The sequence below is a fragment of the Doryrhamphus excisus genome, linkage group LG4 (genome assembly GCF_037039965.1).
Source record: "Doryrhamphus excisus strain RoL-2023G ecotype Guam linkage group LG4, RoL_Dexc_Guam_v1.1, whole genome shotgun sequence".
Taxonomy (NCBI): Eukaryota; Metazoa; Chordata; class Actinopteri; order Syngnathiformes; family Syngnathidae; genus Doryrhamphus; species Doryrhamphus excisus.
In genome coordinates, this window is record NC_136360.1 from 14,895,424 (window position 1) to 14,910,233 (window position 14,810).

Consider the following 14,810-nt stretch of genomic DNA (forward strand, 5'->3'; position numbering starts at 1 on the left):
GGAAGGAGGAAAAGAAAGCTTGTGGACTATTGTCAGCCTTTGTAGTGAACAATGTGCCTCAAGAGGCTTTTATCTTTTATGTTCATCTTTTATTCCCTGAACCTTTCCTGATGTGTGACACCATCCAAACAATCAAAGGAACTAAGTCTTATCCACCGAGTCTTTCATGCCGTCTCTTTTCCAGGATGACAAGCCAGAAGGGAATGCGTCTGCTCACCCTGCCAAAATCCCCAGTAGACCTTTCCAAGTAGCGGTCTTTCTAGGAAACTCAGTTCCTCGAATGAGCACAACAACATTGGACTCCAGAACCAGCGAATCCTGGATCAGCTCGGCTGACCGTGTCTTTTAGCATTTAGATTCAAGTTCAAGAAGAAAGTTCTCATTGAATTGACCACTTCCTCGCTGGGGGAGGAGGGGGGAACTGTTGCTTTGTTTGCCGACCACTAAGCGTCCGGCCCGTGGAAGTCCCAATGGCCCCCATGACAAACACTCTAATGTGAGATCCAGATGCCCACAGCTGGTTCCCACAGTGCTCTACGACACCCAGTGAACTTGCCTTTCCTCCAAGTAGATATATCTTTAACAGAACAGCATGTCCCCCACAGGTGGGATTATGTAAGAGGCGTTATATAAAAAATTTTAAAAAATCACATGAGCAACCTAAAGCACATGGTTGGAGACACCTCCAGCATCTGATGATGTTTAGGTGCTCATGGCCATCTCTGTGTCAATCATAGCCTCAGGTCAAACACATTCTATTCTCTTCAACATCTCATTTGTTTGCACTTTCCAACAATGTATAGCAAATAATGGAAGGTGCACATCATGTCCTGCATCATAGCAATGGAATCATGTTGTCTTCTTCACCACTGTGGCCTGATATTTGTCCAAAAATGGCTGCCAATTGCTTTACCCCAATACAAACCGCGAGGGGAAAAGTGAAGTAATGGGTGTGGTTATAGGTAGGTTCCTCATGAACTACTGTCATTTTGTGTACCTTATTGTAAAGTGCCACATTGGTCACTAGCTGCCAGTGATCGGATTGCCGGGTAAGAGAAGCCCCCATGTGATCACCAGAAGGACAGGCTTTCATTTCACATTTAAATGATCTCAGAACAGGCGCAATAATACAAACAAAATAAGCAGAATTACAATAACATGGGCTACTGTTGCGGCCAAAAGCTGAAACTCAACTCCGAAACTCCTTGTGTGCCACCCAATCTGCTACCTTTACAAGCACCGGAACACATTGACAGCAACACACACAATAAATAGCTTTATTTAAGTCTTAAATGTCTTATTATGTCTGCTTTATTGGGTAACATGAATGTGAAGACAACTCTAGGGCTGTTATTTCATGTATAGAGGACTCTAATAATGTTTTTTAAATTGTATTTAGAAGACTGTCAATAAATTTTCAATGCCATAAGTTTGAAATTTCCTTGTCGTGGAACCAATGAAGCACCATAAACTGTGTGGCACCCGGGCCAAGTTCTGGCACACTCCAGCTAAGAAATCATGACCATTAGCAACGATCATTCCAGGAAGTGAAACAGCTTTCTGTGGTTGCTGTTGACAACATGACCTCATCCTGTCAAAGATCCCACCGTACCCCCGTGGCAGCCCCACTCTAGTCATGTGACAGCTGTTGGTAAACAAAGGGCGTCCTTTTTAGGAGCGTTGCGTAATCCCAAAGTGTGCGAGGTGGGGATGTTGACGTGTGGGTTTTGTATGATAACTTCAGCAAGCAAAGCCTTGTTGGTTGACGGTACATACAGCAGCTCAAGGTCACTTATGTAATCCTGTACAGTAGCTTGTCGGAGTCCCTCATGGCACCTGTCCATTTCCATTTCACAGATGGTATCGCTGTACATCTGCTGTATATACAGTAGGGTAGGTTCAGATTTACACTATATGCCTAACACCACTTGTTAGCAGGAAGGTCAAGCTAGCGGTTATGGTTCCATATCAGAGGAGCCTGATAACTAAATGCTCTACCTCCCATTCTACTTATAAACATGCTAGGAGTGGAAAGTGATAGGAAAGTGTCATATAACTATGTAGTTCATAATAGTACATTTCCATGCTTCCTACCTTAGACTTTATGATAATAACTAGTGGATAATAGCTGATTAAAGGTGTAATAAGATAACAGGGACGGTGTGATCATGAGTAAGTTCTGGCTACGTACACACCAGAAGAAAGAGTTAATGGTCAGTGTGAGAGTGATTAGACTCAGCATTGTATCATTCAATTCTATATTCTATTTTAAATTCATATCTCTGATTCCATAAGAGTGATTAGACATTGTATGGCATTTTTGATTAACTTTCAAGACCCACATAATATTGACTTTTAGGACTATAAAAACATTGAAACTATGTCAAGAAACTTTAGACTCTCTTCTTTCATAAGAAAAAGCTTGGTTTTAGCCTTTTTGGGTCTTAATAAATGGGCAGTAGCCTCAATGGGGTACAAGCTGGAAGGACATCCAACGTAAACATTTTGCAAACACAAAACACAACAACACATGCAAATCAACAACACAACTTCCATACCGGTTCGGTCGAGGCCCAGGTCAACAACGACCGCCATCGGTGGTGTTCCCCTGCAGGGTGCCGGTGGAAATTGGTTTACTGTTGGTCAAAGAAGGAGAGGAGGAAGATGTGCCCGTAAGAAGAGAGAGAAGAGGAGTGCCAAGAACCTAGAACTGAGAGTAGGGACTTTGAATGTTGGAACTATGACAGGAAAAGGTAGAGAGTTGGTTGACATGATGCAGAGGAGGAAGGTAGACATACTGTGTGTCCAGGAGACCAGGTGGAAAGGTAGCAAGGCTAGAAGTTTAGGAGCAGGGTTCAACTTGTTCTATCATGGTGTAGATGGGAAGAGAAATTGAGTAGGAGTTATCCTGAAGGAGGAGTTGGTTAAGAATGTCCTGGAGGTAAAAAGAGTGTTAGGCCGGTGTGGTGTAATGAGTCTGAAGCAAGAAATTGAAGGTGTGTTGTTCAATGTTGTTAGTGGGAATGCCCCACAAGTAGGATGGGAGTTGGAGGAAAAAAGAGAAATTCTGTCTGGACCTTGATGAGGTGATGCAGAGCATCCCTAGAATGGAAAGACTTGAATGGACATGTTGATGATGGGCCGACTCCACGTGGGAAGCAGGCCCAAACTAGCAAAACCTGCTACCATAGCTGAGCTAGTGCTTTCTAGAAATGGTGCATTTCGGTGCATCACCTACCTCCTAAGGCACAAAATGCTGCTGCGTTCATAGACACTTGGAAATCACAGGAAAATCCAAAACTTGCACATGCGGCCCCAATGAAACAATGTGCTCCTGATAACAGGCATAATGAACACCCCAAGTAAAATATGTTCATCGTCAGTTTGGGGCTTTCTTTTTAAAAGTAGCCCCCAGGCTGAAAAAGTGAACTAATCTGTGAGCAGTAGAGCTAAATGCTCCCTTGCGTGACTTTGTCATCCTCACCATGTCTTCAGGAAACTGGGGAGGAATCTGTTCAAAATACACCACCCTACGTAACGGCCGCCAGTCCTCCCTGAACACGGGCCTGGTCACCATTCAGAACTACGGACAGTTCCTTCCGCCCCGGCACGTCCAGCTGACCTTCGCTCACGAACTCGGACACAGTCTGGGTTCTCCGGTCAGGTCTAACCTGCACCCACAGCACAACATTAGCATGTGTGTCAACTGCATGTTGCCCAAAGAGAGACTTGCCCATGTCTGTTAGCATACTTAAAGAGGTGTTTGGGTTGCTAACCCAAGCTTTCCCACATCCAAACCAGACATTCCTCCAGGGATGTCTTTGTTTTGGCCTATTTTGCATATTTATCAGCTTTACTAAAGCGCTTTTCAGCAGGAAATCAACATGACAAAACATAGCATACGTGCGCACACTGATGCGTTCATGCACCTTTCTATGTATGACTGCAAACACCCTCACTGCCAACCCAGCCCCTTTCTTACATGCCATCCCAGCAAGCCAAAAAGAGGCTCCTGAGCCGATTAGTTCTGCTCCAGCAGCCTCTGGCCCCTCTTAAGTCCTCCATCTCCTTCCTGGCATCCGTCCGGTGTCCTGATAAGACGCATGTGTGGTTACTTCAAGGGAAGCTGAGTCATTGTGTCATTTGTAGGAATGAAATCCAAACAGCTATTAGCCTTGTTTACGTCCCAGCATACACAATCTCCCTCTGCTGTTTGTGCAGCTCATGCTTTCAAGCATCTGTGGCTCGTCCACATTCCCTTTTCAATACATTCAAAGCATCTGCTAGTTGATTAGAATGGAGCGCCATTTCCCTGTTTCATAGTCAATACAACCATTTATTCCTTCATGCACAACCATCACTTGAATAATGCCAGAATATATGCCACTCCTACCTTAAATCAAGTCAAAAAAAATTATGTTGCCCATCATCCACAATCCTCATGTTTATCTTTTCTGTGCCTTCTAAAGATATAAAAACAGATTAAAAAAAAGAGGTAGCTTATGAATACACATCATGGGCCACACATATTGGCCCTAGAAAAGCGGCTAGTCAAAGAGCTCCAAAAATCTCCACCAAGGTTTTCTATTCATGCTTTGAGCATGTAGTGACAGCTACATTGATGCTAACATGTTATACTTGGAGTATTTTAGTATAACTTCCTTCCTGGGTGTATTGATGTCACATAGCAACCTAGCCTCCAAAACTAAAATATGTAGCCTTACCTTTGGCTAGTGGCCTGAGGCATCGGGAGCCAATGTGTGCTAAAGCTCGGTGTCACTACGCCAGTAATGTAGTTCAATGTTCATAAGAATAATACCAATGTGCTTCATATACAGCTCACATGATGGAGTGGAGCCTTGGTGGCTTTTTTTGGAGGTGTGTCTCGTTACATAACTGCCTCTTTTTATCTGTTTTGATATGTTTAGAAGACACACAAAAGAGAAAGACGTGTGTGTTCCTGTCCCACATAAGGATGGTGGATGATGGACGACATTCCAAAAAAGTTCACGTTGCCCTTGAAAATCCCAAATAAATGTGCAAGCAATGGCTAGTTTCCATAATGTTGACAAGCGTTTATGTCAACAAAAGTCAACTAGTGCCAGCAACTTAATGGTTTCCACTGTTCCAATCCTGCATACTTGTTTCCTAGCACGATGAAGGCTCTAATTGTGGCAGCCTGGGCTCGTCTGGTGGAAAGGGCAGGTACCTGATGTTCCCTCACGCCACAGACGAGGTGCGTGAAAACAATGACAAACTGTCCACCTGCAGCATCCAGCACATAAGCGAGCTCCTGCGCACCAAGAAGGACGACTGCTTTGTGGGTGAGCACATTGCAACATGTGTTTATGTGGAGTCACAAATACTATTCCCTCTGGATTGTCACGGTATTCTCTCTCTCTCTCTGCTCAGTCAGCGATCAGCCCATATGTGGCAACCAGATGGTGGAGGAAGGTGAGGAGTGCGATGTGGGTCACGATGACACCGACCTCTGCTGCTATAGCGCTAAACAGGCTGTAGGGGTTCAATGCCGCCTCAAGCCTGGTAAAATCTGCAGGTACTCCTCATTGGAAGACACCAATCACTCAGGTTGGGAAGGATACCCTTATGGAAAAAAAATATTGCAGTATATTGGCAAAGATAATGCAATGTATTAGGAAATATATTTCCATATATGGGATCTTATGTTTATATTTTCCAATATATTGCAATATATGCATAGATCATATATGTGTATACATTGATACATATAAAAAACATAAAAAATATCTTGCAATCAAGATAATATATATTAATATATTTCAATATATTGAAAGCGGCAATCATTTGTATATTCTGCAATATATTGCCATATATTACATGAATATATAATATATTGTATAATATATGTACAAAAATATATTATTCCATGTATTCATAATATATAATGTATTGGAAAATATAATGGAAAAATAATACATTATAATATAATACAATATAGGGGCGGCACGGCAGTCTAGTGGTTAGCGCGCAGACCTCACAGCTAGGAGACCAGGGTTCAATTCCCACCCTCGGCCATCTCTGTGTGGAGTTTGCATGTGGAGTTTCCCCGTGCATGCGTGGGTTTTCTCCAGGTACTCCGGTTTCCTCCCACATTCCAAAAACATGCTAGGCTAATTGGCGACTCCAAATTGTCTATAGGTATGAATGTGAGTCTGAATGGTTGTTTGTCTATATGTGCCCTGTGATTGGCTGGCGACCATGTTGTTAGTGGGTATGCCCCCACAGGTAGGATGGGAGTTGGAGGAAAAAAGACAAATTCTGTCTGGACCTTGATGAAGTGATGCAGAGCATCCCTAGTAGGGAAAGACTTGTCATTGGGGCAGACTTGAATCATTGAACATGTTGGTGCAGGAAATAGAGATGATGAAGAGGTGATGGCAGGTTTGGAGAGTAGACAGGACTGCAGAGAGATGAATCATAAGGTGAAAGTAGAGGTGGCAAAGGCCAAACAAGAGGTCTATGATGACTTGATAGCTAGGTTGAACAGTAAGGAGGGAGAGATGGATCTCTACAGGTTGGCAAGGCAGAGAGACAGTGATGTGAAGGTTAGGGTGGTCAAGTATAGGGATGGAAGTGTACTGACAGACGCCAGTAGTGGGATGGGAAGATGGAAAGAGTATTTTAAAGAGTTGATGAATGAGGAAAACAAGAGAGAAGGACGAGTAGAAGAGTTGTCTGCTGTGGACCAGGTAGATATATGGCATTATATGATATACGTATATGGTATTATATGGTACCATATGGTATTATATGGTATATGTGGTATTATATGGTATATATGGTATTATATGGTAGCATATGGTATATGTGGTATTATATGGTATATGTGGTGATATATGGCATATATGGTATTATATGGTCTATGTGGTATTATATGGTATATATGGTACTATATGGTAGCATATGGTATATATGGTATTATATGGTACCATATGGTATATATGGTATTATATAGTATATATGGTATATAAGGTATTATATGGTATATATGGTATTATATGGTACTACCATATGGTATATGTATATGGTATTATATGGTACCATATGGTATATATGGTATTATATGGTATATATGGTATTATATGGTATGTATGGTATTATATGGTAGCATATGGTATACATGGTATTGTATGGTACCATATGGTATATATGGTATTATATAGTATATATGGTATATAAGGTATTATATGGTATATATGGTATTATATGGTACTACCATATGGTATATGTATATGGTATTATATGGTACCATATGGTATATATGGTATTATATGGTATATATGGTATTATATGGTATATATGGTATTATATGGTATGTATGGTATTATATGGTAGCATATGGTATACATGGTATTGTATGGTACCATATGGTATATATGGTATTATATAGTATACTATATGGTACCATATGGTATATATGGTATTATATGGTACCATATGTTATAATATGGTATATATGGTATATATGTATACATATATGGTATTATATGGTAATATATGGTATTATATGGTATATATGGTAATATATGGTATTATATGGTAATATATGGTATATATGTTATAATATGGTATATATGGTATTATATGGTAATATTTGGTATTATATGGTATATATGGTACATGTGGTAATATATGGTATTGTATGGTATTATATGGTAATATATGGTATCTTTACCGGTGAATCTAGAGGCGTATGGTCTACCACAAAGAGATTGACATCCTGACCAATAACATGCTCACCAGCTACAAACAAACCTGCTCTTTTCCAGTCCCAGTCAAGGTCTCTGTTGCAGTGAGGACTGCATCTTCAAGTCCAAGGATGAAAGCTGTGATGAAGAGACAGACTGTCAGAGGGAGGCTGTCTGTTCAGGTGTTTCGTCTCTGTGCCCAGAGCCAAAGCCCAAGGAAAACTTTACCGTCTGCAGTCACGGTACACGTGTCTGCCTGAATGGGGTGAGTCAGCTGAGAAGTGCATCTGTTTTTCACTTACTGGTATCACAGCAGGGAAGCTGGAGCTGAAACATAGTACAGTTCTTATCTGAGAGAGGGTCGTGGGGGCGCAGGGAAGCCCAGACTTGGTCTCTCCGATGTGTCCTGGATCTTCCCTGAGACCTCCAACCTTCCAGCAACTCATTTTGGCCCCATGTACCCGCCATCTTGTCCTTTTGGTCACTACCCAAAGCTCATGATCATATTCTGGTTCAAATATTGTTCCCTCACTAAAAATAAGAATATTGAAAGATAAGTCCTCTGTGGTGTTATGGTCACTCAGCATCATTACATTTGATCACATTACCTGCATGGAGACTGAATAGGGAGCCATCATAACCCAGCCCACATGCTGTGGCTGACATGAACATGCCATTACTGTGACCAACATGCCATGGTCCAAACGGACATGCCACGGTCCTGACAGACATGCCATGGTCCAAATGAACATGCCATGGCTGTGACAGACATGCCATGGTCCAAATAAACATGCCATGGCCGAGATGGACATGCCATGGTCCAAATGAACATGCCATGGCTGTGACAGACATGTCATGGTCCAAATAAACATGCCATGGCTGAGACAAACATGCAATGGCCAAGATGGACATGCCATGGTCCAAATGAACATGCCATGGCCGTGACAGACATGCCATGGTCCAAATGAACATGCCATGGCCGTGACAGACATGCCATGGTCCAAATGAACATGCCATGGCCGTGACAGACATGCCATGGTCCAAATGAACATGCCATGGCTGTGACAGACATGCCATGGTCCAAATGAACATGCCATGGCCGTGACAGACATGCCATGGTCCAAATGAACATGCCATGGCTGTGACAGACATGCCATGGTCCAAACAAACATGCCATGGCCGAGTTGGACATGCCATGGTCCACCCACATGCCATGGCTGAGACGGACATGACACACATGCCATGTTGCAGACAGACAGTCCTTCTTACCGCCAGGTGTGCCATACTAAATTAAACGTAAATTCTAAAAAGTAGAAAGTTATAGTTATCATATTGGTTTTGAGAATCAGAAAGTTATCAGTTTGAAGAAAACAATGTCATGTCTACTTTATACCCATTAGCATGACATGTTTTGCTAATATGCTACTATGGTGTTTCTTGTGTGGGCAGGTCTGTGCTGCGTCTGTGTGCCTGAAACACGATTTGGAGCAGTGCGACTGTCCTGGTGACTCCAAGAAGGAGAAATGCCACATGTGCTGCCAGCAACCTGGTAAGCCCCCATGGTCACCACTCATCAACCTGTGTCCATTTGCTCTCATTTGGGTCTGATTCCTTCCATTCGCTTCACCCACAGGAGGATATCAGTGTTTGTTCCAAATAAATACTCATCAATCCTGTACAATATTTTCTGTGTATCCATGGTAGGTACACCTGGGACATGTGCAAGCACCACCTCCTCTGTCTTGTCCCGTCACTTCCAGAGAAAGGCCTTGCCCCTGGTGGGCGGGGCGCCGTGCATGGCCAACCAGGGTTACTGCGACAAATTTCAACTTTGCCGTCTGCTGGACGCGGATGGGCCCATTGCCAGACTGAAGAACTCTTTCCTTCATCTGGACAAGTATGAAGACCTGGGAGAGTGGATGAAGGTAGTACCCAAACAAAGTCAGATTGATGATGGCTGTGGAAGTACATGAGAAGGAAATGCAGTACAGTACATAAAGTGAAGCACAAAGTTACATCAAAGCAGGCTGTCACGGTTGGCCAAGGCTAGTGGACAGGAATCCAAGATGCAGAGGCAAGGATTCCGTGTACCAATTCCGTGCAATAAACCAACATTTTTTTAAACAGAGGGGGAACTCGCAAAGTGAAAAATGCAACACAGTACAACAGAAATACACGGGAACCTAGCCACGGTAAAAACACGAAACAAAAAGTGCTGCCGAGAACCAAGCTGGGAAAAACGATAAGTAATAAGCTGAAAACCAAGCAGGCTAACAAGAAGCTAACCACGGCTGTAGAAAACCGAGCAGGGAACAAAGGTACTCACAAAAATACATGATACATGAATGGACCAGAAAGTAGTGAATAAGGAAGAACACAAAGCAGGGAGGAGCGGGATTCAGGCAAGGTGCAGGGAACAATCTGGCGGCGAGCAGACTAAACAGCACAGCAAAAAGACCGTCACTGACTTGGCAGACATACGTTAAAATCTACTTCCATTGGAGCCATATCATTTTTAACATTGAATACAACATTTTTAAGCAGGAAAACAAACACTTGATGTGTTTGTTTCGACTTGAGTAGAATTCAAAGTGTTGTGCTTCCGGACTGAAAGACTTTAGGAAGCGCCATTGCTGTTTACGCCCTGGGCGTCTTGACCTATTGGGAATATCTCGCTTCAGTTAGTAAATATCCTGACATCTGTCTTAGATGTTCCATGCCACATGGCTTTGAGGTTCAGATCTTGGTGACGGCGTGGCAAATCTGGAATGCCCGGGTGTCTGGCTTGAAGAGCACCTCGATGAGCCGTTGCACGGATCAGTGACTCCATTCCTGAATCCTGAATTATTTGTCTTTGTAAGGCGGTCGAGTGGTTAGCATGCAGACCTCACAGCTAGGAGACCAGGGTTCAATTCCACCCTCGTCCTTCCACCATCTCTGTGTGGAGTTTGCATGTTCTCCCCGTGCATGCGTGGGTTTTCTCCGGGTACTCCGGTTTCCTCCCACATTCCAAAAACATGCTATGTTAATTGGCTACTCCAAATTGTCCATAGGTATGAATGTGAGTGTGAATGGTTGTTTGTCTATATGTGCCCTGTGATTGGCTGGCGACCAGTCCAGGGTGTACCCCGCCTCTCGCCCAAAGACAGCTGGGATAGGCTCCAGCACCCCCGCGACCCTCGTGAAGAAAAGTGGTAGAAAATGAATGAATGAATGAAGATGGAGGGAAACTAATCCCAACTTATGTTTAGATGACCCAACGTTACGTTGAGTAAATCCATGGCACCACCCCCGGAAGTAGACTGCTCGCTGACACACAGGATGGCAACCTTCAATGTAAAGCTTGTAGTAAATACTGACATGAATAAATGCCATCCACAGGCTCACTGGTGGGCCATCATGTTGGCTATCCTGACACTGTGTGCCATCATGGGCTGCACAGTCTGCCTCTGTGGACAACCTCTGGATACCAGAAACCGGGACTGACCCATCTCTCAGACCACAGACATGGAACTGACGTGGCTTCCTGGGACCTCACGTTGCTTTTTGGTTAACAGCCTGCAACGGTATCATGTTGCTCTTCTCGGTCTTCTTCAATTTTCCTTGTTCTTACTTCTTTTTCTCCTTCTCCAGTCACCATATACGTACATCTTGTAGCAATAAACCTAGTCATCACTTTGACGACGCTGCACGGGTTGAACGTGCTTGACCAGCAGAGGCTAATGTTTGCGTAGCAGTTTATGGTTGGCAAATACGTACTTGCTGAAATATGCATCAACACACAAAACGTACGAATCATTGTTATTTAACAACCCACCTTAACACATTTGCATCTCATTTGCATACCTGGCACCAGTTGCACACTTTCACGGCACTGCACAGGTTGAATGTGCTAGACCGGGGGTCCCCAACCACTATAGAACAGCTACACACCATAACCCGCACAGAAAGCTTTCTAGATCTTCCACAACCTGCACCTATTCCAGCTGGATTTCATTGGATTTCCAAAATGCTCTAGTTTAATTTATTCCCCCCCCGGCCGCCTCAAAGATGCGCACTCCACTGTGATTGGTCACAGTCCCAAGCGCTCCCGAGGACTGTCGAACTACTGCCGAAACCCCACTTTCTAATTGTGTGGGTATAGGAGTTATAATACATGAATAAAGCCTTTGGAGAGCTACTTGAAAATTGTTTAGGAGCTACTGGTAGCTCATGATCTACTGGTAAGAGACCCCCCTAACGTGGATGAACTCAAAGAATACTAAGGTAGGTCCGCGTACTGAGTGCAAGCATAGCTTGTCCGACATAAATGCACCTTAACCGGCGAGCGCACGCTGCTTCTGGCTTCAGCAACAGCAACGAAGATGCTGTTGCAATGAAGATACAATGAAGATATTTTTCTCTGACTGGGAATCACCAACTCCAACCACTTCTGCCTGACTTTGCCTCGTAGAAAGATTTCCTGGGAGCCATAGCTAACACCGGTAAACAGAGTGAAGCACAGCTGTGGGGAGGGCAGTCCTAGAGCATATTTGGCCTATAGTGTATGCCCATATAAGAAAGCTGACTCCTTGTGATGTCACAGAGTGGCCATGTTATAAAAAAACTCTCCGAAACCAAGCATTTTGAGCCATCCCAAACTTCTTTCAGGGCTCACTTCCAAATGCACCAAGCTCATTATGGGATGCTTTGGCATGGTTTAGCACCAGAATCCAACATTCTAACTACATTTATAGGTCAGAAAAGTGGAAAAGCATCATAGGTGTCACGCCCTGTGTGGGTTCCCTCGTGACAGTTTGTTTGGTTTCCTTTCTGGACTCTTATTTTGTATTTAACTTCCTTTTGCCCTGTCTTCCTTGGTTGCCTCACTCATCCACACCTGTCCCTAATTTGTATTGGTCTATTTAGTTCAGGTGTGTGCTTCTCCCTGTGTGGGATTATTGTGGTTTGTCCATCAGCAAGTTGAGTTGTGTTTTCTTCTGCTGCTATTATAGCCAGAATAAATATTATTTTACCTGCATTTGGTCCTGCTCTCTGCATCCTGGGGTCGCACCGCAACATCGACATGCCGAACCGTGACAATAGGTCCCCTTTAAAAAAATACATTTGCAAATAACAAAAATGTAAATGCTTATAATTTTTTGAAATATTATTATTATATATTATTATAATATTACTTTATTCACTAAATGATACAAATCCCATAGTTTTTGCATGTTTAAAGAGAGTGGTAACTTGTCCCACTTTGTTGGACGGTCCTTGAACGCACCATTTTGGATTGTACCAAGAAATATCCACATTGGCACTCACTAAGCTCATCAAATCCTACCTTGCTGCTCTTTTCAAAAAAGCTGTTTTTTTAATTGGCAACTGATATTTAGCTGAAACTTCCCTGCTGATACTAAAAAAGGTAGAAACAAACTTTAGTTGTGATGAGTCTTTCTTTTGGTAGGTTCCATGTTGATATAGCCTTAGAAGACAATACCCTGTGTGCCGTGAAGATCTGGGACTGAACAAGTACAGTGGAAATGGTCTTTGACAGCCCGAATTCTTCTACATGTTTACTTTGCAGCAGCATAGTAAGATAGTGGATCATACATTTGCCTTACTGTCTGGAGATGCAGGTTTGAATCTCTGTTCCAACATCTCTTTGTAGAGTTTTCTCCCAACTGAGAGCCGAATGAGGAGCACGGATAAAAGATGAGTGGTTGAGTATTTATTGTGTTATGGTATCTTTTACTGCAGCAGCATACGGTATGTGTAGCAGGTGCATCAACGCTCTCCTCACGTTACAGCAGCATGTGTTGTGGAAAAAGACAACTGTTGGCCAACATGCATATACGTAGCCAACACACCCGCATGCAAAGATGCAGCGACTTTCCCCACCTTGTCACCGTGTCCTTGTCGTATTTCAACGTGAGGGCTCACACAGGCCGGCATGACGTCCAGCTTTCCATCACGCCACTATCCGTGATGCTGGCGCTGCAAGCCATGACCTCTACTCTAAATATATTTCATTTGTTCCTCTGTAACTACTCTAAATGTGTGTGCCTTAGTCATTACTTACGATGGGGTGTGTTGGCATTGCGTTGCGACCCCAGGATTCAGAGAACAGGTCCCACATGCAGGTAAAATGTCTTTTTAATAATAATTGCGCTATGCAGCAGCAGCCAAACAAACCAAACAAATGATAGACAATGAACCAACAAAGGAAGGAGCACACACCTGAACTGAATAGGAAACAGAAAATTAGAGGCAGGTGCGTGAAAGGTGTGGGCGTACGGAAAGGAACAACAAAGGAAGTGGCTACAAAATAAGGGCATGGAAACAAGAACTAAGGCATAGGGAAACTAAATGAGCTGTCACGGAGGCTAACTCCCAGATCGGGACAACTTCCTCAGTAACTACTCCAAATGTATGTGCCTTAGTCATTAGTTCTTCATTAATTCTTGAGTAACTATTCTAAATGTATGTGCCTTGGTCATTAGTTCTTCATTAATTCTTGAGTAACTATTCTAAATGTATGTGCCTTAGTCATTAGTTCTTCATTAATTCTTGAGTAACTATTCTAAATTTATGTGCCTTGGTCATTAGTTCCTCAGTAACTACTCTAAAAGCATGTGCCTTAGTTCCTCTGTAACTACTATAAATGTGCCTTAGTCATTAGTTGTTCATCAGTTCCTGAGTAACTACTCTAATTGTATGTGTCTTGGTCATTGGTTCTTCAGTAACTACTCTAAATGCATGTGCCTTAGTCCTTAGTTCCTCGGTAACTACTATAAATGTATGTGCCTTAGTCATTAGTTCTTCATTAATTCTTGAGTAACTATTCTAAATGTATGTGCCTTGGTCATTAGTTCTTCATTAATTCTTGAGTAACTATTCTAAATGTATGTGCCTTAGTCATTAGTTCTTCATTAATTCTTGAGTAACTATTCTAAATGTATGTGCCTTGGTCATTAGTTCCTCAGTAACTACTCTAAAAGCATGTGCCTTAGTTCCTCTGTAACTACTATAAATGTGCCTTAGTCATTAGTTGTTCATCAGTTCCTGAGTAACTACTCTAATTGTATGTGTCTT

At 42.8% G+C, this 14,810-nt stretch overlaps 1 protein-coding gene across 1 annotated transcript in view; it reads left to right on the forward strand.

The window, feature by feature from the left end:
* Positions 1-11,523, forward strand: part of LOC131130086 (disintegrin and metalloproteinase domain-containing protein 10) — a 35,316-nt gene extending 23,793 nt beyond the window's left edge. Inside the window, exons 9-15 of the mRNA XM_058074212.2 lie at positions 3,496-3,659; positions 5,153-5,324; positions 5,413-5,557; positions 7,812-7,995; positions 9,180-9,279; positions 9,435-9,655; positions 11,112-11,523. Of these exons, the coding sequence (XP_057930195.2) occupies positions 3,496-3,659; positions 5,153-5,324; positions 5,413-5,557; positions 7,812-7,995; positions 9,180-9,279; positions 9,435-9,655; positions 11,112-11,216 (1,091 nt within the window). The 3' untranslated portion in view covers positions 11,217-11,523. The remainder of the gene's footprint in view (positions 1-3,495; positions 3,660-5,152; positions 5,325-5,412; positions 5,558-7,811; positions 7,996-9,179; positions 9,280-9,434; positions 9,656-11,111) is intronic.
* Positions 11,524-14,810: the final 3,287 nt, after the last annotated feature.